Genomic DNA, 27,353 nt, shown 5'->3' on the forward strand with positions numbered 1-27,353 from the left:
TACTATGAGGAGACTACCATGAGGAGACTACTATGAGTAGACTACTATGAGTAGACTACCATGAGGAGACTATGAGGAGACTGCTATGAGTAGACTACTATGAGGAGACTACTATGAGGAGACTACTATGAGGAGACTACTATGATGAGACTACCATGAGGAGACTACCATGAGGAGACTATGAGGAGACTACCATGGGTAGACTACTATGAGTAGACTACTATGAGTAGACTACTATGAGTAGACTACTATGAGGAGACTACCATGAGGAGACTACCATGAGGAGACTACCATGATGAGGCTACTATGAGGAGACTACCATGAGGAGACTACTATGAGTAGACTACTATGAGTAGACTACCATGAGGAGACTATGAGGAGACTACTATGAGTAGACTACTATGAGTAGACTACCATGAGGAGACTACTATGAGGAGACTACCATGAGGAGACTACTATGAGTAGACTACTATGAGGAGACTATGAGGAGACTGCTATGAGTAGACTACTATGAGGAGACTACTATGAGGAGACTACTATGAGGAGACTACTATGATGAGACTACCATGAGGAGACTACCATGAGGAGACTATGAGGAGACTACCATGGGTAGACTACTATGAGTAGACTACTATGAGTAGACTACTATGAGTAGACTACTATGAGGAGACTACCATGAGGAGACTACCATGAGGAGACTACCATGATGAGGCTACTATGAGGAGACTACCATGAGGCTACGAGAGAATCGCTAAATAACCACACCAGTACCCGGGACCACCATGGCATCACCAACTCCATCCGGGGGGGGGGGGGGCTCTCCAGCCCATGATCCTCCGTGGAAGTGTCCACAGCAATCCTGACCAGCGGCAATGCCGCTCGGAACTGTTGGCGGCCCAGAGGGTTTACTTGGGGTTGGCCGATGGAGTGGACTAAATGTGTGTTTCCCTCATGCGGTCCAATCCGTCACTGACTCAGTCAGTCACGAATTCATTCACTTGGTCGGTCGGTCACGTCATCTTCTCTTGTGTGGCAAGGTGAAATTTTGTCGGGAGATTGTTGGTGAGAGTGCTGGTGAGATTTCCAATGAGAGTGCTGGTGAGATAGCCGATTAGAGTGCTGGTGAAATTGCCAGTGATGATTGACGGTGATGATTGACGGTGATGATTGTTGGTGATAATTGCCGGCGATTGAGATTGCTGGCAAGGATTGCCGGCGATGATTGCCACCAATTGAGATTGCTGGCAAAGATTGCCGGCGCTTGAGATTGCCGGTGAGGATTGCCGGTGCAGATTGCCCCCAGCGAGACACAAGAGCCCTCAGTAAATTTTGTCCGAGCACGTGCACGAGGCGCCACAGCTCATCCGAACCATCATGCCCATTTTGTCGTCACCACATCCGTACTTGTCCCTCATGGCATTGCAGTTCTCGAATGTATTGGGCACCAAGCAGGGGTTAGCTGTTAGGAGGGAGAGAGGAGGGGGTGGGGAAGAGGAGCAAGGTCAAGATGGAGAACCCTGTTCATGAGTTAAATCGGTTGTTCCAATCGAGCTGCACGCACAAACGATGTTCACACCATTTTCCCATTCTGAGACGTCCGCAGGTTTGCAGGGTGGTGGCACGTCCCGTTCGCCGCTGAATCTTGGAATGCGAGAGAGGTTTAGCATTTAAATGTATTTAGAGGTGAAGTCGCAGCAGCAGCAGCGCCGTTGTTTTTAAAGACGTCGTTACTCACCGCAGAGAACCATAGCGACACGACCGCCGCAACTTTCGATAGCCAGTGTCAAACTGTGCCACATGCCCCTCCCCGCATGACCTGTGTGTTAGCATCAGTACCGATGAAGTCATTTTATTTGAGCTTTTTTGTGGTTATGTCTACGTGATCATGAGTTTATCTTCCAGCTCCGTTTCCGATGACGTACACGTACAAACACAGGTTATAAAAAAAATATCCCAGCCCTCCATGTCCACCCAGCAGTAATATAAATGGGTTCACCACACAGCGAGTCGCGGTAGTAGGTCGTTTGGTGGTGGTGGGGTAATATGTGGGTACTCCCACCTCTTCTAAGACGTCTGGCCAGCTTGGAAGAGTAGGCCAAAAATACCCTCTAGAGGGGCTCTTTAGAGCTGGCCTCGAGAATGTACATCGTACGTACGTTGGACTTTGCGCATGTCGCCGGAACGGCAATGAGGGGTGAAACAAATGTAGTAACGCTTACGACTCGTTGACACCGGAGTTGGAGGCACACTTGTTTATTTGAATACCAACTTTGTGACATACACAATTGAGGGGGTATCGGCCCCCTCACCCGTCTATCTGAGGACACACCTCTAGGCTAACCTTAGCCTGCCTCTGAGTCCTCCACTAATGGGCTAGGGGAGGCTATCTTGGCCCGACACTGGTCAGTCGGGCCCGGTACCCAGAGTCCAGACCAGCACTGGCTCTGGCTCTGGTACCACGCCACTGGCTCGAGCCTGCGCGGTCCTGATAAGGACGGCGTACCAGGGGGAGTCCAGGGCTCTATCTCAGACGTCTTCCTCCTCCTCTTCTTTAGCTAAACATCACTCCCGAGCCTCCCGATACATTCCCCTTTTATACACCCCCCTCCCTGAGGGGTGGGGCCCCGGGGGATCGTAACGTCCGAAGCGCGGACGTCGTAGAGGGCACCAGCCCGTGCACTGACGTAGCCCCGCCCACTGTGCTTGTTTACCATAGGCTGCCATGCATAACGGGCTCTCTGTAACAGCCCTACATCACTCCCCCCCACATAGCATGCAGCCGTCCCGGCTGCCAACATACAAAAATTTGACAATAAAGGTGCCTTCACTCCCTCACGTGTGCCTCACTATTTTTTGAACCATAACAGGAACCAGAACAAGACACAACAACAAGATGAGAAACAACCCGTCGCACCCCCCCGAATAAATACGAATTCCGTAAAAAAACAGCTTATATACAACCAGCAGGGAACCCACCCCGCACACACAACAAAAGGTGAACCCAACATATGTACATCCGAGGAGCGGGAAACACACCATCCACACAACACCCAATAAACACAACAGCTATGTACACATTTTCCGGCCTCACAACAGTTTGCGCATTTTAGCGCGCGTCCTTGCAGCGGGCCCCTCACACGGGGTAACCCCGCGTGGCGGACCATCAGGTGGCGACTGTCCGTCTTGAGGTGAGCATTCCTCTGACTCCGCGTGACCCTCGGCATCCGCAGGAGGGGTGATCGGGCGTGAGCCCGTCACTCCTGATGCTCCTGAAGGTGGCACAGCCGGCAAGGCATTAGGTGAGAGCGACGGAGACGGACCCAGCAAGTCGGCCGACCCCCCACATGTTTGGCCACGCGCGTGTGAAGTGGGGTTGTGTACCGCAGCGAAGGGTTTTAATCTGGAGGGGTGCACGAACCATCGCCGCTTCCCCCACTTGATGCGCACGCACTGCGGACGTAACACCTCCACCACTTCCACAGGGCCCCGCCACGGCCGCACCAGTTTAGAGGAGGTTGCCAGTGGCACCTGGGGGCAGTGCAACCATGCCTTGTCCCCCGGCTTCCACTGCAGCATGTGCGCTCGACTCAATCTGAGGCGCTCATTTGCCTTCTGACGGAGGTCAGAGTTTTGCATTGCAGCATCCCGTGCCTCGGTCAATTTGTCCAGATTAAATTTAACGTGGTCAGCCAGATTAGTTTTTCCCTGCGGCACAGGGATCCGCAACTGGGCACGAACAGGCGGGTCTGGTTCTCGGCCGTACATGAGGTAAAAGGGAGAAAACCCCGTAGCCGCATGGGGTGCCATCCGGTACGCCGCCAAGACCCCCTGAATTTGTAGGTCCCAATCCGTTTGCGAGTCCGAAACTTGTTGTGATAACATGGACGAGATGGTGCGATGCAAACGTTCGACCATCCCGTCAGTTTGTGGGTGATATGGGGAGGTCCGAATTTTCTTTGTGCCCAGGAGATCGCAGACTTGTCTGAGTAGTTTACCGGAAAAATTTCTGCCCTGGTCGGTCAGCAGCCTCTCCGGAGCACCTTTGTCCAGGACATAACCCTGAACAAAGGCCTCCACGATGGCTGCTGCCGACTGGTTGGCCAGAGGCCAGGCCATAGGCCAGCGTGTAAAATACTGGACACCCGTCAACAAATATCTATTCCCTCTGGGGGTGGCGGGGAATGGTCCCAAAATGTCCAGAGCGACCAGCTCGTTTATCCTGGACACTTTGATCGATTGCAAGGGCGGGTTAGACTCCCGTGCCGGCGGTTTGCGTTGTGCACATTGAGGGCACGATCCCAACAAATCCCCAACATCCCTCGTCATGCCAGGCCAGTAAAAATCAAGTTGCAGCAAGGCGAGAGTCTTTTGGGTCCCCAGGTGTAGGAGGCGCTCATGAGCGGCCCATACCACCCTACCCCGCAACCCAGTAGGGACAACCAGCCGATGTCGACGTGACTTCCCGTCCCAATGCATTAGCAGACCTTGGCACATTTCCCATGCGTCGGAAGCACCTCTTTTTCCCCCCGCCGCACCGCCAACGCGACGTTGCCACCCGAGGAGGGAGACATCCTCCATCTGGAGGCGCCCCCATTCAATGACGGGCAACCCCAACAGGGAATCTTTGCCCTGTTGTTCGATCGAATTAGGAACCATTGCATCGTCGTCGTTGGCGGCCGCCAAGACAGGTACCGATGTGTCCCCTGGAGGCCTGCAACGTCCAGACCCCAGGAGGCATGCACACTCGGAGGTGGTTGGCAAGTGTGACAGAGCGTCCGCGTTGGTGTGGCGAACGCCCTTACGGTATGTGGTTTGGAAATCGTAATCCTGGAGGACCTCCAACCATCGGGACAATTGTCCCGATGGCTGTTGAACCCTCAGGGCGTACTGCAGTGCCGCATGATCTGTGCGGACGGTGAAATGCCGACCGTACAGATATGGGCGATACTGTTGGACGAAATGGACAATTGCCAACAGTTCCCTACGGGTGACACAATACCGTTGCTCCGCTGGAGACAACACCCGACTGCCGTACGCAACCACACGTTCCACGCCGTCAACCACCTGGGAGAGCACGCCCCCAATACCCGTGTTGCTCGCATCGGTGTCGAGCAAGAACGGTTTTGAAAAATCAGGGTAAATCAGGGGAGGAGCGTTTACCAAAGCGTCCCGAAGGGAGCAAAAAGCAGCTTCCTCCTCCTGACCCCAGCAGAACCGAACCCCTTTAGATGTCAAAGCATGTAGGGGTTTGGCGATAGTCGCAAAATTAGCGACGAAGCGTCTATAATACGACGCAAACCCAATAAAACTCCTAACCTCTCCCACTGAGGTGGGAGTCGGCCAGGAGCTAACACACTGCGTTTTGGCGGGATCGGTAGAAATACCTGAGCGCCCCACGATGTGCCCCAAATAACGCACCGACTCGCGTAACAAATGGCATTTTTGGGGCTTAAATTTCAAATTAGCAGCCCGCATCTTTAGGAAAACTGCCCGCAACCTCTGGAGATGTTCCTCAAAAGTTTTGCCAAAGACAATGACGTCATCCAAATAAATCAGGCACGATTCCCATTGCAATCCAGCTAAAACCAATTCCATCAACCGCTGGAAAGTTGCCGGCGCTGAGTGTAAGCCCATCGGCAACCGGTTGAATTGAAACAGGCCGTGCGGAGTACGGAAAGCAGTTTTAGGCTTTGAATCATCGTCCAGAGGAAGCTGCCAGAATCCCGAAAGTAAGTCCAATGTGGAGAAGAATCGCGCTCCCGCCAAGGTGTCAAGCGATTCGTCCATCCGTGGGAGCGGGTATGCGTCGGCAACCGTAATTTTATTAAGGCGCCGAAAGTCAACGCAAAACCGCAACGAACCGTCCTGCTTCTTAACCAGGACGATCGGCGCTCCCCAAGGGCTGTTGGAGGGAGAAATGAGGTCGTCGGCTAGCATGTCATCAACAGCCGATTTGACATGGTCCTTTTCGGCGGGACTCAACCGAAAAGGATTCTGGCGTATTGGCGCGCTGTCACCCGTATCAATATGGTGACGCAGCAGATGAGTGCAGCCCAAATCGTATTTATCCCGACTGAAAACGTCGGAAAATTCCCTCAGTAGTGTCTTAAGACGTTGGCGCTCTAAATTTGACAGGTCCGTCGATCCCGCGCAAAGCGCCTCGAGCCACCCTTCATCGCTGTCCGAATGTGGTCGCGGTGCAGGGACAGCGCCGACATGACTCGCGACGGGTTCCTCACAGGGCACCGGCGTTGCGTGAGCAAGCACGGTCCCCTGTGGGACCACCACCGTCTGCGAGCCCACATTGAGGACCGCGATGAAGGGTTCTCCTTCCCCTCTCACTATGGTCTGGGCCGGGAGTAAATTAGGTCCACTGACCCCGGCCCTAGACGGTCCCAGCAGAACCCCTTGAGCCCCAATGCCCTTAGCGAAGGGCCGCCGAAGTTTCAAAGGAATTAACATTTGCGCCCCCGGAGGAACGCGCACCGTTCTATCTACGAACGCCGGCACCGTCGCGAACGCCGTTCGGCTCGTAGCGGGGGATGGCAGAAACGCCATGCGTCGGCCCGATGGGAGCTCAATGCATCCCTGGTCGATTAATATCCTAATCGGCATTTTGGCCAGGAAATCCGTCCCCAGCAGGCACGGAACCGCCAGCGAGGAGGAAACAAAAATCGGCCCAGATAATTTAATATCCCCGACACAAATCTGGGCTCGAATTTGTCCGATGATGCCAAGTGAACCCCCGTTAGCAGCAAAGAATGGTACATTAACAGGCATCAAAGGACGGCTCTGGGCAGGGAGAATGTTATAAATCAACTCCGAAATAATGGTCGCCGATGCCCCTGTATCGACCAGGATGCGCACCTCGACCCCATCGATGTGACCCACAACGGCCGACGACCCCGATGACGCGGCTACAACCCGATGGGCCAACACGGACCACTGGCTGGGTTCAATGTGAGTACCCAGAGCGGTGCGTGTTGGTGCCATGGTACGCGATATTTGCCCCCCCTTCGCTGCGGTGTTCGAGTGTGTGACGGGCGTGTGCGTGGGCCAAACATGAGGGGTGCCGCGACTCGCCGGATTATGATGGTGGAGCTTGTGACGAGGGCCGGCGTCCCGTTGAGGTGTCGTCCCGCGCTGCCGAGGAGAGCGGCACCCCGAGGCGACGTGGCCCCGGATGCCGCAGTTATAACAGCGTGGAAGCGCTGGTGGCGACGATGGACGTTGTAGACGGCTTGAACCGGCCCGGTCCTCCCGCGCTCCCGCTCCGTGCTGCCGTCGATGGTTGATGGCGCAAACCTCTTCCGCCGGGAGGGTGGCCGCAGCGACGGCGCGCCCGCTCGCCGCCTTGCTGGCCTTCCGTCGTTGAGAGGACAGGTTTGCGTGGAGGAGACGGGCCGCTTGGAGGGAGCACATTTCTGCATCGTCCTGTGCGACAATGACGATGTCTAAGTCGTCCGCCAGCAAAAGTATCTTTTCTGTCACCATGGCGTCGATCCCCTCGTCGTCCATTCGTGGAAAGGCTTCCTTTGCCAGCGCCAGGAGGCTTGTACGGTACGCCAGGGGCGACTCCTTCGTCCCCCGCTGGCGATCGTAAAAGAGTTGACGACAGTCCGATGGTGGCCCATACACAGCGGACAGCACTTGCATCGCCTTCCGCAGCGTGGAACGCCTCTCCTTCGTTGCCGATGTTAGTGTGGCGAGGGCGTCGCTGTCGAGGAGTGCTGGCAGTGCTCGGAGAGCCTCGGCGTCTGTCAACTGTGCCATCTCCTGGTGAGCGAGGAAGCGCCGCTGGAAGCCGCCCCAGTCGCCCTCCTCGCCCACAAATTCTTTGAGCGGCGGCAGTCGCTGATGTAAGGCAGCGGCTGCAGAGGACGATCGCGCTCCCTCGTCTCCCTCACTCGACTCAGCGTCGGCCCGAAGCAGCGATGGCATCGCCGGTCGCACCCGTGGTGACGCGGCAGGCACTGTACTCCCGCCGTTGGACGCGATGCTTAGAGCGGCCACGCCCTCAACAGCAGCTGCGGCGATGGCGGGAGTTTCAAAATGTTGCTCCGTTGAAATGGCGGGAAGGCGCTGTGGTCGTTGGCTGCTGTCGCCTCGTGGCGGTCCCGCAGCCCCCAGCCGCGTGATGTTGTCGAGCATGGCGGCTGCGGCGTACAGCAGCTCGGCCAGCTTCGCGTGCGCCTGCCTCAGCCCCTCCGTCGACGGCTCCCCTTCCTCCAGCTGCTGTGGCGTGGATGCACCCAGCCCCGGCTGCTCGATGGCATCTTCAGCCATCTCGGGCCCTCCAACTGCAGCGGTGTCCTCCGCCCCTGGTACTCCGACTCGAGTCGTCCGGCGTGTATCCATGTTCGTACTTTGTTTCACTTCTGACGCCAGATGTAGTAACGCTTACGACTCGTTGACACCGGAGTTGGAGGCACACTTGTTTATTTGAATACCAACTTTGTGACATACACAATTGAGGGGGTATCGGCCCCCTCACCCGTCTATCTGAGGACACACCTCTAGGCTAACCTTAGCCTGCCTCTGAGTCCTCCACTAATGGGCTAGGGGAGGCTATCTTGGCCCGACACTGGTCAGTCGGGCCCGGTACCCAGAGCCCAGACCAGCACTGGCTCTGGCTCTGGTACCACGCCACTGGCTCGAGCCTGCGCGGTCCTGATAAGGACGGCGTACCAGGGGGAGTCCAGGGCTCTATCTCAGACGTCTTCCTCCTCCTCTTCTTTAGCTAAACATCACTCCCGAGCCTCCCGATACATTCCCCTTTTATACACCCCCCTCCCTGAGGGGTGGGGCCCCGGGGGATCGTAACATCCGAAGCGCGGACGTCGTAGAGGGCACCTGCCCGTGCACTGACGTAGCCCCGCCCACTGTGCTTGTTTACCATAGGCTGCCATGCATAACGGGCTCTCTGTAACAGCCCTACACAAACAAGACGACGGGGTCACTGCCGTTGGCATACCGTTCTCTACTTTGTGATGGGCAGCAGCAATGTGGTTCAGGAGCTCGGTGCCAATGTCGAGGTCTGCCTCTGGCCACGACCAGAAGGGGCTTCAGTAGAAAGAGGGAGAGTTCGTTTGTGTGGTGCTGCTGTTCCCCTTCCTCCGTGGAATGAGTGCAGACTACATTGGGTTTAATCTGTGGTCCATAGTGTTGGATTGCATAGCTACCATCACACTGTGGCTTCCATAATAGAGTTTTTGGGGTTAGATAGCGTAAATATATAAATGTGTTGTTTAAACCCACCACCACCCGACACAGCCAACTAGTAAGGGTTGTGGACCAGAGGAGGGAGGGGGATCAGAGGGAGGGGAATCAGAGGGGGAAGGGGGTATCAGAGGGGGGAGGGAGATCAGAGGGATCACGTGATGTTTGGGCGATGTGGCGCTTACTACAGAGGCCGTCGTCACAGTGGTCAGGGCAGGCTTCGCAGGGCGCCCCCTTGTCGTATGGCCTCGTCAGCCGGTACTTGAGGTTCCCCCTGCAAACAGCGGCAGGGCGTAGCGGGACGTTACTTACCCCTCCCCCCGAAGGGGGGGCGGGCTCACCGCGGTGGCACTGCTCGCCTCCCCCCCGCACGTCGTCCTCCGGCGCGAGGCCCGACGTTTCGGTGAGCCACTCCCTCTCCCCCTCCCCCACCTCTTCGAAAACACGTCAGCGAGCCGTGCAAAGGACGGTCGGGGTGAGAAGCACCCGCGTCTCTGCCCGTAGGCAGAGACGCCGGTTGGGCATGACCCAGCCGCGGCCGTGTGTGGCTATGAGCGTGCATGGCGAGCAGGCGTGTACCTTACCCTGGACAGTAGGTGCACTGGTAGAAGTATTTGTACGGTTCGCCGCTGGGGCAGTAGTTGACCGCGCACCCGACCTCGAATGATTGGTACCAAATGACCTGCGCGAAAGAGACAAAAAGTTTCGGGCTGAGCCTTTGTGTGTGTGTGCGACGAGGGGAGGAGCGGTAGTGGGGAGTGGTAGTGGGGAGCGGTAGTGTAGCGGTTCACGCACCGAGCTACGAGCCCAGTGACCCGAGTTCAATTCCCACCGACGGCCACCAACACCATATTTGAATCGGTCCTGGGCCTCTCCTAGGTCGACTATCAGAATAATAATAGTGTGGATGGATTGAACGAATGGGGGTGAATGAGTGATGGCCATGCAATGAGAATAATAATTAAAAATTATCATTCTAAATAATTATCATTCTCAATAATTATTGTTCTCATTGCATCGCCATCACTCATTCACTCATTCATCCCCATTCTTTCAATCCATTCATTCATTCATTTAATTAATTCGTTATCATAATTTGCTGTCATCAATTTCACCTCATCCACGAAAATCACCCCCCCCACCCCCCCCCCCCCCCCCCACATTGCTTCCTCTCATCTATTTCATTCGCATCACCTCCACCCATCACGGTCACACACACATGTGCGTCGTTGTTCTTGTACCCTTTCTAATTCTCCATGCAGCGCCTCGCTTAAGGCGCTATATAAATTGTGCTAAGGAAAGATGAAATCGCCGAGATGGCGGGGTGGGGGGGTGGTACAAATGCCTCGGCGGGAAGCTCGCCCGCCGTTACCTGCGTGTAATGTCCCACCATGCCCGGACCCAGCGGTCCAAACCCAAACTCAAATCCCGGGTTCTCGGATTCGAGCTCCCACGTACGCAGCGCATCTTCCCACGGCCTCGCCGTCGGGGACATGAAGATGTTCTCTCCGCACTGCCACCCTGGGGAGGTAAGCGAGAGAGCTTCTAACCACCGCCCCACACGTGTGCACACGGTCATCCGGTCGCTCTGTTGCTGGATGACGGTATGCCGTGTCAACCCACACGGTTTACCGCTTATTCTTGGACAGGGGAATTTCGTTTTCAGGTCCATACGGCGTACAGTCGTTTCAATACGGGCAACAACAAAAAATGTCCATTTGTTTGCGTTTCTTCCTTGTGATGGGACTTTGTGGGATAAACGTTGAGATTTATATGAATTGGTCTGTAATAAGGTAGGCACTGATAAGGGGTTGACAGGTATGCAATATACACACTACTATACATTCCTATACCCTAGTTTAACACGTAGGCTTTCGCGACCAATATTCAAATGATGACGTCGTCCTGTTCTATTTAAGACCGGAAGCAGGTGGATTGCTTCACTATTCAGGCAAATCGCCCAATGATGCTGGATGTAATTACCAGCGAAACGTCGTACTCAAATTGTAAATGTTGTGGATTTACTCTCCAACACACCGGTGGGCTGAAGTAGTAACTATTGGGCGTTTTGTTTACGTGAAACATCCCTTACTAATTGGCTGTGTCGGGTGGTGGAGGGTTACGACACATTTATACTTACGCGATCTAACCCAAAAACCTTTATTATGATTCCTATACCTTACTATACAGTACACTATACACTACTATGCACTATCCTACATTACACTACTCTATACACTACACTATCATACCTGTTAACCCGCATGGTTAACCTGTATTCTTGTACAGGGAAATTTAGTTTTTTTGTCTATACGGCGTACAGACGTTTCAATACGGGCAACAACAAAAATGTTTTTTGTCCATTTGTTTCTGTTTCTCTACTGGTGATGGGACCTTTGTCGGATGAACGTTGAGATTTATCAGGGGCACGGGGTGACCAATCAGATCTTAATTGGTCTGTAATAAGGTAGGGCGCTGATAAGGGGTTGACAGGTGTGTGACACCCTCCCCCCACCGCGTCGGGGAAGGGGGGTCCGGTTAATTGACCGTACTTCTCGAGTGTTAGTTGCGGGGTCGGTGACGGATGCGACAGCATACAAGTACGCTACGACAAATCATTTTGCCGCAACGCCTCCCACTTGCTGCTGCTGCCCGGCACCCATACACCACGGTTATATGGAAGGCTTTTTCGATTTAAAGCTTTCGTGACTGCAGGGATTCATCTTCTTGGTTCTTTCGGTAAAGTCACGTAGAAGGGAAGTGATAAAATAATAATAATAATAAAACATAATAAAATACAATTCTCACGACGTTTCGGCCACAACGCAAGCAGCCATCCTCAGGTGAAGAACAGGGCTGTCGGAAAGACAGCGTCCGAAATTTCCCTTCTACGTGACTTTACCGAAAGAACCAAGAAGATTTACCGAAATAACCAAAGAGTATGGATTCCTGCAGTCACGAAAGCTTCAAATCAAGATTACCTTTCCTGACAAAACGCCAGATGAGGCTTGTTGTTTTTGTTTTAATTACCAGCGATACGTCATGGTAATCGAATTGTAAATACTGAACTAAGTAACAAATTGGGCCCGTTTTCTTTACGTGACAAACCTTATTAATCGGACGTGTTGGGTGGTGGTGGTGGGTTTAACGACCACATTTACATGTTTACGCGATTTAACCAAACAAAAAAACTCTGTTATGAACAAATTAATATTGACGAGAACGAGCAACGCACTGAAAACAAAAACATAGGTTGCCCATTGAACCACGTGGACATCGTCATTTCGTGCGTTCCGAGCATCGTCGGGCCGTGACATCGCGACGACGGGGGAAGGCCCCCCACCCCGCCCCCCCCATCCCCGGTGTGGCCCCGGGGGGTGGAGGGTGGCGCGGGGAGGGGGCTCCACCTCGAGAGCATTTCAGGTCTGAAAACGGCCGGAGCGATCGTTTGGTCGGAACGGTACTCAGGAAGTGGCATCGAGAGCACGGTAAACGCGAGGTGTAATTGGAACCACGTGGTTGCACAACTCATTGCGCGAGGTGTAATGGGAACCACGTGGTTGCACAGCTCATGACGCGAGGGGTTATTGGAACCACGTGGTTGCACAACTCACGACGCAGGGTGTAATTGGAACCACGTGGTTGCACAACTCATGGCGCGATGTGTAATGGGAACTACGTGGTTGCACAACTCACGACGCAGGGTGTAATTGGAACCACGTGGTTGCACAACTCACGACCCGAGGTGTAATTGGGACCACGTGGTTGCACAACTCACGACTCGAGGTGTAATTGGAACCACGTAGTTGCACAACTCACGACTCGAGGTGTAATTGGAACCACGTGGTTGCACAACTCATGACCCGAGGTGTAATTGGAACCACGTGGTTGCACAACTCACGGCGCGAGGTGTAATTGGAACCACGTGGTTGCACAACTCACGACTCGAGGTGTAATTGGAACCACGTGGTTGCACAACTCACGGCGCGAGGTGTAATTGGAACCACGTGGTTGCACAACTCAGGAAGTGAGGTGTAATTGGAACCACGTGGTTGCACAACTCAGGAAGTGAGGTGTAATTGGAACCACGTGGTTGCACAACTCACGTTGCCAGGGGAGGAACAAATTATTATTCGTCACGTCGTGCAAGACTAATATCGCATCGTATTCTTACAAGATTGTGTCTTTGCAACGACCCCCCTAGAAATTGATTGTTACCTTGATGTTTGAGCTCTTTCTCGGTCCGGTGGGTAAAAGAGCAATCGTTGACCCACTTCCGACTGCTCTCCTCCCAGTCGCTGTTCCATACCTGCAATGCATCGGAAAGGGAGAGGGGAGGGGGGGGAAGTGGGGGCCTGTCACGTTCGAGTCCGCTCGGGGCGACGCGCTCAGCCTCCCATTGCGCGGTGTGAATCCGGCACACTGCCCCGTTCAATACCGCCGTGTGTGCATTCACCACAAGTGTATAGCTTTAACCGACTGTTGGGACAAGTGATGTTAACGAGTCAGAATGGCAAACGAGGGTGTGGGTGGCAAGCACCAGGCTCAGCCGCTTTTGTCTCCCCAGTGGCGCAGTTTACACACCGCACCAGGTACTCATTTTAGGCTGAGTCGACCTAGGTGAGGCCCACGACCGTTTTTTTGGCCATGAGCGGGACTCGAACTTGGGTCGCCTGTTTCGTAGCGCAGCACGCTAACGCTACACCACCGCTCCCCACCACGCATGCGCAACATGTTGTTACAACAATAAAAGTCATGATAACAAAAAAGACCCCCGTGATGTCAACCGAGGAACGTAACAAATAATTACACCGCAAATTTATGTCATTCGATAAAAGCACGGCCAAAAGTTCGCTTCCTCCACCCCCCACACCGCGAAAAAAATCTTAGCAGAACCCCCCGTCAGAAATAGCCTTGTTTAGCCGCGAAAGACCGGGATCAGAGTCCCCCCCCACCCCCACCTTGCACGAGGGACCTGAAAGAGAGGGGGACCGAGTGAGGTCATAGTGGGCACGTGACCTCATCCACGGGGCTCAGAGGAGGCCCGCACCGATCGACGGTGTCGTGGCACCCCCCCCTGTTGTGTACTAGCCTTCTTCCAAAATTGATATTTTTTATATATTATCTTTTTACTTGTTATATAATGAATGAAAACACACCAAAGCGCAGCAAACTGCAAAACACCAGGGGTTGTTAAGTAATGAACTGGAGGGAGCAAAGATACCCAAAAAGGCCAAGGAATTAAATTATTAAATAAGTGGGTCAGCTCAAGGCTGTGTGCACAGGGGAGGGAGCTGATTTAAACAACCCTGCACGTCTGAACGTGAGGGGGCCTTTGACCTGAAATTAAGAATAACACTCCCAGAGCAGAAGGTTGGGTGGCCACAGTGAGACGAATAAGAGGGTTGTATATCTCTCAAGGATGCAAACTCAGCAACAACAAGGCTGCGGGGGTCACCAGAAGTTCGCGTTCGCCTAGTTAAGACAAAAAGCTCAATTATTCTGTATTGCTATTAAAGTAACGTTAAAGTCGGAATTTAACAACAGGGTAGGCTAAAGTTATTGATATTCACACCCACTCCAATTAAACCAGGCCACAAGTTACGCCTACTGAACCATCACCATCATTAAGTCAATATGAAATGTTATTTCCATACTTTAATACTTTTTATACAACTCGACCCGAAGCATATGACAATCAGAACCTTCCTAAGTCAAAATTGAATCGCACCCAGACAGGAGCGAATAGTCGATATAAGGTTGAAGAGGGAAGGAAATTAAGAGCACGGCGAACTGCAAACGTAAGCAAAAAGCCGGGAACGACACCAACCCAGCGACCCACCAGCCCAGCAACAGCGAGTCGGGCTTCGACAGGCCATAAAAGTAGAAATAATAACTCCCGGGGTCAGGGGACATCAGAAGAAGCAGGCAGACAAAAACCAGAACTGACTCCAAGGTTCAACCGCCCTCACCTACAAGGAGTGACGGAAATTAATGAGGCCTTGAGTTAACGGCGTCAGCTGGACAGCAACAACAACGGCGAGCAGAGACAGAGTGGGGCAAAGACTGCGGGGCTATGAAATGCAACTTTATGTCAGTAAAGCCCTGACCAACAAGTTAAGTTAAAGACATCACAATACATAATATCGTACATAACATCAATGTTAACGCTATTCACCGTAAACTATATTCCGCTTATATAACCATGCAGACACCAAGGAATACGAATTCCTAGGATCAAGAAACTTACCCCTTAACCTAAGATATCGGAAATAAATTAATAATAATAAGCCTATGCATGAAAAGACAAAAGTAAAACTTATGAAAAGCCAGGATAACGGGATGAATCACCACCAGGTCGAATATAAAATACATAATAAAAGAGCGATGTTAAACCCAGGGTCGGAGAGAAAGGGAGATCCCGGCCGTCTTTGTATCCCCGCAGCGCGGGATAAGAGTGTGTATACGCTCGGGGAGGCACCTCCACTTGGGTCAAGCACCACGATGGGAAACGGCAGACCTTAGGTTACATACAGAATCATAACTGTGAAATGGTAAGGGACAAATGTTAACTTAAAACTTTTTAACCATTTCTTTGTGCATCGGTGAGGGTCGGAGGGAGTGTTGCCCTCCCTCCAGGTCGTGCAACACGGACAGAGACGCCTGTGAGACGATTTGTAACGTCTGTGTTTTGGTTCATGAAGAAGGCCAGACAAGAGATAATATCGCACCCAGACAGAGAGACGACTGTGAGGCAATTTGTAACATCTGATTGTTTGCTCGTGGATTTTATGGAGGGAGTATGACAACGGAATATACCGTGGGTGATGCACACAAGGACATACGGACGTACGGACACACACATGGACACACCTACCTACGGACAGATCCTGACACAGCAAAAATCGAAAGAAACCCCGCCTTGTGGGCAGGACCCAAAGGGATTTTTCGGCATAAAAGAAAGGACCCTGAGCATTGGAAACCAGCTCGACCGAGAGGGTCGACTCAGGAGCGAGCTGCGACCAGCGGGTCGGCTCGACTCTTCAGCTCGTCTGGGACTCAGCCGAGTTCGATCGGCTCACCGGAGCCGGTTCTCGGGGCTCGACTCAAGCGGCTCCCCATCTCCTCTGCAGGCGGGCAAGACCCGCTTGACAGCTCAACTCGGCCTGCGTGGGTCAACCTCTGCCGAGTCGGAGGTCTCTGCTGCCGCCGGAGGTCGCGGTTTGGCGACGAGGCTCTGTGCTTCCCCTGGTTGACGACCCAACACTGCACGCTGCGAGCGAGCTGTGGGCGCCACCTACCGACCGGGCATCCAAACCAATTCACCACGGTGACAGGGGAGCGACTGATACGTATGACGCGCACCGCCCCCTCACCACACGACCACCAGGCGTCTGTTTGACATAAAGAACCGACTCCGAACACTGACTATTCAAGACAACTCTTACCACTCAAAAACACTCGAGACCGAGTGATGGCCATCCGTCGTTTATAAGAGTATTCGTAATTTTTATCTTTAATATTTAGTGGGCTGTACTCTTAATCGCATAAATTCCCAACAGATCCATCAATACGAATTGATTCTTGGCACCTCCTTCCGCCAAGCCACGCTCACGTGGGGAGTGGTGGCCCACCAGATCCTTATCAGGTGATCTGGTCCCCAATTAGTAAACTTGGTACAAGATAACGATCTTCGGGAAAGGAGCACCGTCGCAGGCCCTTACTCCGAGCCATTCTGTTGTCAGATAACCTGCCGATGTATCTGTTGAGATTGGTGCCTTTAAGAATAATAACTGTTTTTGATTGTGTTTTTTTATCGCCGTATAATCTTTCAAGTATCTTTCAGTCATAATCGCCGCACGTACTCGCATCCTCTACAGAATATTCAACTGTCCCGTGACCCAAGGTGCTAACAACGTGATAAGGGTTGCGTATGATCAATAAGGAGTACGGTACTGCGTGAACAATATTGAGTAATCATTCATTAACGTTAAGGTTTTTCTTAGCATAGTATTTGCATGTTTTAACGACTCTCTCTCACTAACAACCATCGCGTTATGCGGGATCCATGTGCCGTTGTCAAAGTGAAATCAGACAATCGTTGATGATACTGTATTGATGCCGTGTTGACGTTCCGGGAATGAGAGTTCGCATACTATATCATAGTTGAGGTTGAATTAGTAATAAATTGATTAATACAGAAGTGGTTGTGTGATTCTTTCCTGAAATCTATGCATAAGATCTGCTTCTGCGTTGAGATCTGAACTTGGTGACCTTAATAAACACACTAATACATACTCAGTAAATGTTAAAGCGATAACGGGGTGAACCGGGGACCTAAAATAAGCGAGAATGAGACGAACCTAGACAACGATGCCGAGTTAATCTAAGTTAATCTTGCATACTTACACCACACCTGCATAACTGCATACGATTAATTGCCTTATTCCGATCGATAACCCACCCTCGTCACCGAGGCGGGGTCTGGTTATCATAACGACTTGCATTATCATAATTACACCCACTCGCATAATTACTACGATTACCTCTCGAATTGGCATAATTAAATGTGCATAATTACATAAATTAACATATTTCCGGATAATTACACATTTGGCCAAATTTCATTTGATTATTATTATTTTCACTGAATATTCATAACCCACATATACAACATAATAATTTCACCCACGCACGCATACAACAGGGATTGTACAGGGTGCTTAAAAAAATGTGAACACTTCTGAGAAACTTCAACAACACCGTGTAAGAAATGTGCCTCCTCCGGGCTCTGGAGACCACCTGGAGAAGATTCCAGGCACGCGTTGACAATGATGGCGAACAAGTGGAGACTCTTGGACTTTTTGAAGCAGTTAAGACACATTTGTTATCATGTCACAGTGTATTATCCGTTATTTTTCCCTTAAAAACCAGAGTCCCCATATAAGTGATAAAAACAATTTGAAGCATCCTGTAATTATCAACAACCATCTGTCATGGCGGGCCCCACACACTGGTTGACGGCGGGCCCCCAACCATCGCATCCAGCCTCCCGAGCGCATGTCGTGTAAGGTGCTCACCATCTTGAGCATGTTTCTGGCCGGAGGCGTGACGTTGCAGCGGATGGCGTTGTGCTGGTCTACAATGCCCTGCTGGACAGACTCTTGGCTGGTGTCCATCTCGGGATGTTCGGACATCCAGTCAGCATCATCCCCTCTGACCGGCACGATCATCAGCGTCATCGTCAGCAGCAGCATCGCATGCGCAGCCACCACCACCAGCGGCATCGAGCTCCTGCAGCCCGGGGGCGGACGGAGATGTACAACTAGAGTGGAGCCTGCTAGTCAGCGCTTGGATGCACACGCCCAGGTACTCACGCCGTCGATTAATTACTTGAGCGATGATCGGTTCGATTGCTCCCCTGATTACCGGTTCAATTGCCCTACGTGCTTTATCGCGCTTGTTCACTGTGCCGAGCTCGCGCCCATCCAGCACAGTCCAGGATCAAAAATCCTGCTTAGCTTCTGAGATGTTTTGATAAGATCGCGCGCCTTGTGGACACGGAGGCGTGCAATCGTAAGAGTTTGACAAATTGCGATGGGAGCTACGATGATCAAATTACTCACAAATCACGCTTCGTTTTCTTCCGGGTCTGGCTGGGCTAAAATCCAGTGGCTACCACCCCCATAGGACTAGCGCCATGCCACCCTATAATGCACAACCCCTGCCAGGCCGCGCACTTTCCCCCCTCAGCTACCAAAATATTGCTCCCTGGGACAGAACCTCCCTTCTCCACTCTGCTGTCCAGACATGGAACTGTCTCCCTTATGAACACATTGTCGGCGATATCACCGATTCTGGTCTTCAGGCCTTCAAATGCCGAGCTCAACACGGAGCATTTCCAAACTTCACCACACGCCTTGTCGGGACCGAGTCTTTGAGCCGCAGTAAACCAATGATTATGCCGATTAGATGCACTCATGTCTGACATGGCTGTTGTTCACGATCGCACACAATATAAAGCAAGTCTCTCGTATGATCTTTCTGTCCAGGGCCACGTGCTGGCGAGTGTACGGAGTCGCGTAGCGTACAGCCGGTCTGTGGTGGGGAGGGCGGTGGCGCGCAATCGTTACCTTGACGCTCTACGAACCCGGCGAACTGAGCATCTTAACACCTAGATTTGAAGTTTTCGTGACTGCAGGGATCCATACTCTTTGGTTATTTTGGTAAAGTCACGTATGTATAAAGTAAAATAAAAGAAATCATAAAATGAATATATATATATTTTTATAATAAAAAATTGAAAATTATAAAAGAAAAAAAACCACGACGTTTCGACCCCCCCTCTCTCTACCCTCTTCCTCCCCCCATTGTCTAACGTACTATTTGTACCCCCTCTCATCCCCTATGTCTACCCCCCCTCTCTCCCCTATCTCTACCCTCTTCCTCCTCCCATTGTCTAACACACTTGGACTGCGCCCTCGCTTTCAGCTCCCCCCCTTTCTCTCTCTCCCCCTGTCTCTCCCCCTGTCTCTGCTACCTCCCTCCCCCCATTGTCTCCTAAATTTGCGTTGGCTGCCCCGCCCATGCACTTTGAAAGCCCTTTTAAGCATCTTCTTGGTTCTTTCGGTAAAGTCACGTAGAAGGGAAGTAATAAAATAATAAAAATAAAACATAATAAAACAATTCTCACGACGTTTCGGCCACAACGCAAGCAGCCGTCCTCAGGCGAAGAATGAGACATTATCAAGCTAGGAGCTTATATAGGTGTAGCGAGGAGGAGCGCCTTAACAAAAGAATGTGCATATGAAGAGGAATTTAGCATACCAATGGGCAATGCGTAGGAGGTGGGCGGAGGGGTTTCAAAGTCCCATTATGCCCATGCATTATGCAGGATCAACAGCACCACGGGGGGGCGCAAGGAACAGCGTTAATAAAGGAAAGGAATGTTAATGATATGTAGCTGCATTTACCAAACAACCATGTAGAAAACCAAAGTAAAAAACTACATAAAAAACTAAAATATAAACTGATACTTACTATACTCTACAATAAGCTGAGTTACTAACAACAAATAATAAATTACAATTCTACGTCGTAAGAAGTATATAATATACTTCCATCTAAACTTTATTCTCTTAGCATATACAGTACTATATACTGCCATAGATAAACCCAACATTAAATTATATACTGTATTGCTGTAAACCACCCTATACTTTATACATTTTAATATAACACTATGTATTATTCAACTCACCCTAATGTGTATCGAAATGGTTTATTACGTCCTTCCAATGATTGCTAAGCCTGAATCCATCTTCTCGGTTAAAATTGTCTCTGTGTTTGTATATGTGGATCGCCTCATGAACGAATCTCTCATGATAGCCAGATGGCTTGCAGAGAACCTCCGTCTTGGAGAAGTCAATGTCATGTGAGCCCACTGAGTTGTAACAGTGGTCTGCCACGGCTGAGGTGTTTGTCCTACCGTGTTTTAGATCAGCTTTATGTTCACGAATGCGGTCTGAGACGTGTCGTTTGGTTTCCCCAATGTAACTGCTACCACAGAGGCAACTTAGTTTGTAGACGCCAGGGTACTGTATGTCTGGAATCACATCTTTTACAGACGGTACCAGATCACGGATTTTATGTACTGTGTTGAATCGGACCTGGATCTTGTGTTTAATCAGGATTTTGGAGATCTTTTTTGTGACCCCAGCAATGTAGGGTAAGGTGATGGTCTTGAAAGGCTCCTCAACAGGATCCTTCTTGATGGTTGGAGTGATGGCTTTGCGGATTGTGTAGTCGGAGTAACCATTAGCCTTAGGAGCTTGGCGTACGTGTTTGAGTTCACTGGAAATGTGTTCATGGTCGGAGATGCATTGGGCTCTATGATATAGAGTCTTGATGAGGGAATTCTTCTGGGATGGATGGTGGTGGGAATCCGGTTTTAGATAAGCATCCGTGTGGGTGGCTTTCCTGTAGACAGAGTGGCTCATTGAACCATCAGGTCTCCTTTTGATTAGGACATCCAAAAAGGGTAGCTTGCCATCATTTTCGACTTCCATGGTGAATCTGATGGCTGGGTGTATGGAATTGATGTGGTCGAGAAATTGGTCTAGAGCAGGCCGGCCATGTGGCCAGATGACAAAAGTGTCGTCTACGTACCTCTTCCATAAGGTCGGGCGTAGAGTGGCAGTCTGGATGGCGTCCGTCTCAAATTTCTCCATGAAGATGTTGGCTACAACCGGAGATAGGGGGGAGCCCATTGGGGTGCCCTCAATTTGCTTGTAGAAGGTTCCATTCCAGGTGAAGTATGTATTGGTTAAGCAGTGTCTCACCAGGGGGGTACCCCAGCATTTAGTCCTTGATGAACCAAGTCTTCAATGATTGCGATGGTGTCAGGCACAGGCACCTTGGTGAACAAGGAAACCACATCAAAACTGACAAGCAGGTCGTCTGGGGACAGGGCAATCCCCTTGATTGTCGATACCAGGTCAGTAGAGTTTAGTACTGCAGAGGTGGTTTTTCCAGTGAAAGGCCGTAGGATTTCGGACAAAAAACGAGCCAGTTTGTAAGTGGGGGAGTTGATAGTAGAGACAATGGGACGAAGAGGTGTATCTTCTTTATGTATCTTTGGCAAGCCGTACAATCTTGGTGGCCTGGCTGCAGAAGGTTTCAACGAGAACTGTTTGGTCTGATCAATTAATGCGGTTGAAGCAGAAATGATGTTGTTGGTTTTGGAGACGAGGCTGTTGGTGGGGTCTCTTTTTATTTTTGTATAGCTGCCATCGTTGAGTAGTTCTTGAATTTTGTTGTTGTATTCTATTTTGTCCATAATGACAGTGGCATTGCCTTTGTCGGCTGAGAGGATGACAATGTCATCCCTCTTTTTTAATTGAGCTAATTCAAAACGCTCATCTTTGCTGATGTTGCTAGCTGGCATCTTAGCGTTTTTGAGGGTTACAGAGATTTCAGATCTTGCTACGTCTGCAGCGATGTGACTCAAGCCCTTGAGAGCTACATCTACTCGAGCAATTATATCATTAACTGGTATGTGTCTAGGTGTGACTGCAAAGTTTAGTCCTTTAGCTAAAACGGATTTCAAACCTTCAGAAATAGGACTGTTACTGCGATTAATTACGACTTTGTTAACATCTAGCTTTTCAATGTGTGGGTCCGGTTTCTTGTTTGAGAGGCGGTTGAATTTGGAAATCAAGTTGTCCTTACATTTAGTCGACATAGCGGCAGCTGAAGAGGCAGTCATTTTTTCCACGTGTTCCCAATCCGATGTGGACATTGTTGCACTCAAAGATAAGTGTGATTTGTAGAGTGTCTTGTCTAACTGATCTAGTTCGGTGCGCGTAAGTCTGATTTTTTCCGAGATAAGAGCTAAGCTAGTTCTAGACAGAATTCGTTTCGCATTAGAAGAAGTTACAGCAGCAGATGTTAGTGTAAATGCGTTTGGTATTACCTTAGAGTCGCGGCATCTCTTCAGAAAGGTGAGAGACTCGATTAGCTGAGCTTTCTTATCCCGGAGCTTGTTGAAGCAGTTGCATTTGGAGGCTTGCCCCCTCTTTTCTCTCTCCGCCTAATGAAGACCGCTTGTGTTGCCATCAAAACGTCGTGGTTTTTTGCTTTTATTATTTTTAATGTATTATTTAAATTTTACATTTTTATTTTATTTAATCTCATTATCTTTGATTTTTATTTGATTTTCTATCTACATGACTTTACCCAAAGAAACAAGAATATAGATACCTTCTTATTTCTCATACTTTGATACTGGCAAAAAAGGTATCCCATGATATACCTGCTCCACCCCGAGCTATAAATGCCCTGATAGTGCATTGCCTTTGCACTGTTCGCCTATTGGCGTTCTCTGGTCAGACACTGGTGAGACAAGTCCATGAAGAAGGCTGTCTCTGGTGTAGGCCAATCAGTTTAAAAAACAATACAAAACATTATCATCAGACCATGTTAATTTGCGTGTTCACAATTTCGTGTGGTTAATGCAGACTTTATTCCTGGCAAAATATTAATTATTTGGCGTTTTAACATCTGAACACAATACTCGTTGGTTCTTTCGGTAAAGTCACGTAGGAAGAAATAAAATAAAACAAATCACGACGTTTTGATCGCAACACAAGCGATCCTACCCCCCCCCTCTCTCTTTCCCCACTTGCTCCTCCCCCCTTTTATTACCTATACTAGCGGTAAGTACCCGGCGTTGTCCGGGCTAAAAATGCAGACACACAGATGGACACACAGACATCGACCCACACACATAGAAACACATCGACTTACACGCACACACACACATATGGACTCACACATACACAGACATCGACTTTACACACACACATGCAGTTACACACACAAATGGACTCACACACACATAGACTTACACACACATATCGACTCACACATACATACATAGACTCAACAACAACAACCGCCATTCGCCACTAAGTGGCGGTGACGTCATCGCAACGCTTGAGGCCACGTGAAGTGTCGAACGCCCGCTGGCAGGAGGTCACAGGGCAGAGCCAGATGCCACAGGTCGACTGACTGAGACGACTGGCTGATGTAGCACCTGTGCCCCCTACTGTGCCAACTTGCTGTGTTTTAGCCACCCGGCGCTCTGCTCGTTGTTGTGAGCGTCGCGTGGAGTGTCCGATGGTAGTAGACTGACACACACATTGACCTACAGAAACACACATATGGACTTACGCACACACACACACATGTACGTACAGACACACACACATGGACTCACACGCACACGTGGACCAAAACACACACACAGAGAGAAATGGACTTACACTGACTCACATGGAGCGACGCACACACAGCGACTAACACATACGCACATAGACTGACACAAACACACACGCACACACACATATCGACTCACACATACATACATAGACTCAACAACAACAACCGCCATTCGCCACTAAGTAGCGGTGACGTCACCACAACGCTTGAGGCCAAGTGAAGTGTCGAACGCCCGCTGGCAGGAGGTCACAGGGCAGAGCCAGATGCCACAGGTCAACTGACTGAGACGACTGGCTGATGCAGCACCTGTGCCCCCTACTGTGCCAACTTGCTGTGCTTTAGCCACCCGGCGCTCCGCTCGTTGTTGTGAGCGTCGCGTGGAGTGTCCGATTGTAATAGAATGACACACACACATTGACCTACACAAACACATATGGACTTACGCACACACACACATGTACGTACTCGGGGCAAGCATCTACACTATGGGAACCTCATTTGCCAGTAAAAATATGATAATTGGTTTTTTACCCTTCTATCTGGCAACAAAACTGACACCTTTTTACAAAAAAAAAACAATTATATTTTTACTGGCAAATGAGGTTCCCATAGTGTAGATGCTTGCCCTGAGCTCTCATACTCTGATGGTGCATTGTCTTTGAGTTGTGCGCCTTTTGGCGTCATCTGGTCCAACCCATGTGAGACTAGGCTCTAAGGAAAGCTGTCTCGTGTGTGGACCAATCAACTTCAAGGACAGTGCACATTATCAGAGTTATGTCTTTTGTTTGTATTATGACTGCAGGTATTGCGGTCTATGCAAACATGACTCCTTGTAAAAAAGGTGTCAGTTTTGTTGCCAGATAGAAGGGTAAAAAAACAATTATCATATTTTTACTGGCAAATGAGGTTCCCATAGTGAGATAAATGCTTATAAGACAAATTAGTGGGACTTACGTCTTATCTAAAAGCATATAACACAAAAGTGTGCGACTTACCTTGGGCGATGGCGCGTGTGGATTGCTGGAGGTAACCTCGTGGGCGAAGGGGAGTAAATAAATAATAGGCAAACTAACTTAAAAGTTTAATAAATATCTCCAACAAAACGCTAAATAAACGAATTTAAAAGTGACGGACGTGAAAAGAGAATAGCCTCTTCCCATCGCGGGGCAAATCCCTCGCAATAGCACGCACGGAGACTTTTATAGGTTAGGAAGAGAAGAAACTGTAGGGGGCAGCACCAAGCCCGGCCGCCTTTGTCTCCCCAGTGGCGATGTTCACACCACAGCAGTTACTCGTTTGAGGCTGAGTCTACCTAGGGGAGGCCCAGGACCGGTTAAAATAATCGTCACCGGTGGTGGCCGTGAGCGGGAATCGAACTCGGGTCGCCGGGTTCGTAGCGCAGCGCGCTAACCACTACACCCACCGCTCTCCCCCCACACACACACAGACAGCGCGCTAACCACTGCACCACCGCTCCCCTCACACACAAACACACAGACACACAGACAGCGCGCTAACCACTACACCACCGCTCCCCCCCCACACACACACAGCGCGCTAACCACTACACCACAATGCGTGACGCTTCCACATGCGCGGGTCACATGACAGATTTGACGTCACAGCTCACTTGCCGTGCAAACAATCTCTGCATTATTGAGCACCCCCCCCCCCCCCCCACAAAAATAATAATAAAAGTGTATTTTTATAATGTTTGCATGGTGTACAGTCTGGAAAGTACCCACATGGCAAATTTCAAGTTTGTTGCATGTCGGGAAGTACGCTAAACATTTTCAACAGACACATAATCACAACTTTTCCTTTTATTTTCAGTATATGGAGATAACCTCTTGCCACGGCAGCACTCCCGCCTACCTCAGAATTTTCTTGGTGTGGGTGTTCCACCTGATGAGGATCGCTTGCGTTGCGATCGAAACGTCGTGATTTGTTTAATTTTATTTTATTTCTACCTATGCGACTTTACCGAAAGAACCAAAGAGTATGGATTCCTGCAGTCACAAAAGCTTAAATCAAGATCTGAACACAACTCCTGTTTTATTGCCAGAAAGGTTAAAACATTTGATTATTTTTGAGACCTGAGCGAGATTCCCAGGAACGGCTAACAAAGAAAAGCGCGGTTGGATACGTACGGTGCAAGAGAAGTTTAACATAAACATATAGACTCACATAATCACTCACCGACCCACATAGTCACTCACGCACAGACTCACCTATCCTCGCGTATGTATAAATGTGTCTTCAAACCCGCCACCAGCCGACACAGCCAGTTAGAAGGGGTTGTCACGTAAACAAAGAACGTGTACAATTAGTTTACTAGTTCAGCACTAACCGGTGGTGTCTTGGCGAGTCAACCCACTACAACATTAACAAGCATAGTGTAGTGTATAGTGTAGTGTAAAGTGTAGTGTATCGTGTAGTATACTAGTTCAGCACTAATCGGTTGTGTAGGAGAGTAAACCCACTACAACATTTACAACTCGAATACCGTAAGGTTTCACTGTTTAATAACAACAGCCAGCATCATCAGGCGACAGCCAAACACAAACAGCCTGACGAGGCTGCTTATAATTATCGGCGAAACGTCGTACTCGAATTGTAAATGTCGTGGGTTTACTCTCCAACACACAACCGGTGAATGCTGATACATTAACGAGTTGGCGACATTTTGTTTACGTGGTGGCGAGTTTAACGACCAAATTCATACTCACGCGATCTAACCCCCAAAATAACCCTTATCATGGATACTATTGGTCACGAAAGCCTTACTACTACTAATTGCGCGTGAAAGCAAAGTAAAGGTACGTCGCATCCAGCGAGCGATTTTGTTGTAATCTGGTGGCCCCTTTAACGAATCCGCGTGTGAACGCGCCTCCCTAGGGCTGCACCAAACAGTCCCTGGGCACGGTAAACTCACATCGTGGCCATCGCTGTCCGCGTTGATGCGTTTTGTTCGCGCCGTTCGCCCGACGCTTTGCAGAAAGGAGGAGAGAGCGAAGGAATCCGCCCCGAGGGAGCGGCAAAAGCGTTGAGTGATACAAGACGGCTGACCGCTGTCTCGTTCTCTCTCTGCAGAGATGGAACCCTTTAAATACACCACACGCTACGCACACGACCCAGGTACAATGCCGGGGGCGGGGGGGTGGCCCGATTGATATTCGAATGCAGCTTCAAGTTTTGACGACAAGTAATGAAAGTGCTTTGGCAACCGTGGCCATTATTCGACCCCCGGGGCAGGAGGAGGGTGGGGTGATTTTAGATTTCGGATGCGAAACGCCTCACGAAATAATGAACCCGTGGACATCTTTACGAGCTCCGGGGGTCTTCGGGCGCTT

The 27,353-nt window shown here is 50.3% G+C and overlaps 1 protein-coding gene across 1 annotated transcript; it reads right to left on the reverse strand.

Annotated features, from left to right (window-relative positions):
* Positions 1-1,179: 1,179 nt before the first annotated feature.
* On the reverse strand, positions 1,180-27,008 carry LOC144950341 (cysteine-rich venom protein-like). Its single transcript, XM_078880459.1, has 7 exons — positions 26,936-27,008; positions 18,300-18,513; positions 13,438-13,528; positions 10,592-10,740; positions 9,804-9,901; positions 9,405-9,493; positions 1,180-1,459 (listed from the first exon to the last, which is right to left on the reverse strand). Exons 1-7 carry the CDS (start codon positions 26,944-26,946, stop codon positions 1,320-1,322), a joined length of 792 nt encoding a protein of 263 aa, XP_078736585.1. The 5' UTR covers positions 26,947-27,008; the 3' UTR covers positions 1,180-1,319.
* Between the last annotated feature and the right edge of the window lie 345 nt (positions 27,009-27,353).

The sequence above is a fragment of the Lampetra fluviatilis genome, chromosome 57 (genome assembly GCF_964198595.1).
Source record: "Lampetra fluviatilis chromosome 57, kcLamFluv1.1, whole genome shotgun sequence".
Taxonomy (NCBI): Eukaryota; Metazoa; Chordata; class Hyperoartia; order Petromyzontiformes; family Petromyzontidae; genus Lampetra; species Lampetra fluviatilis.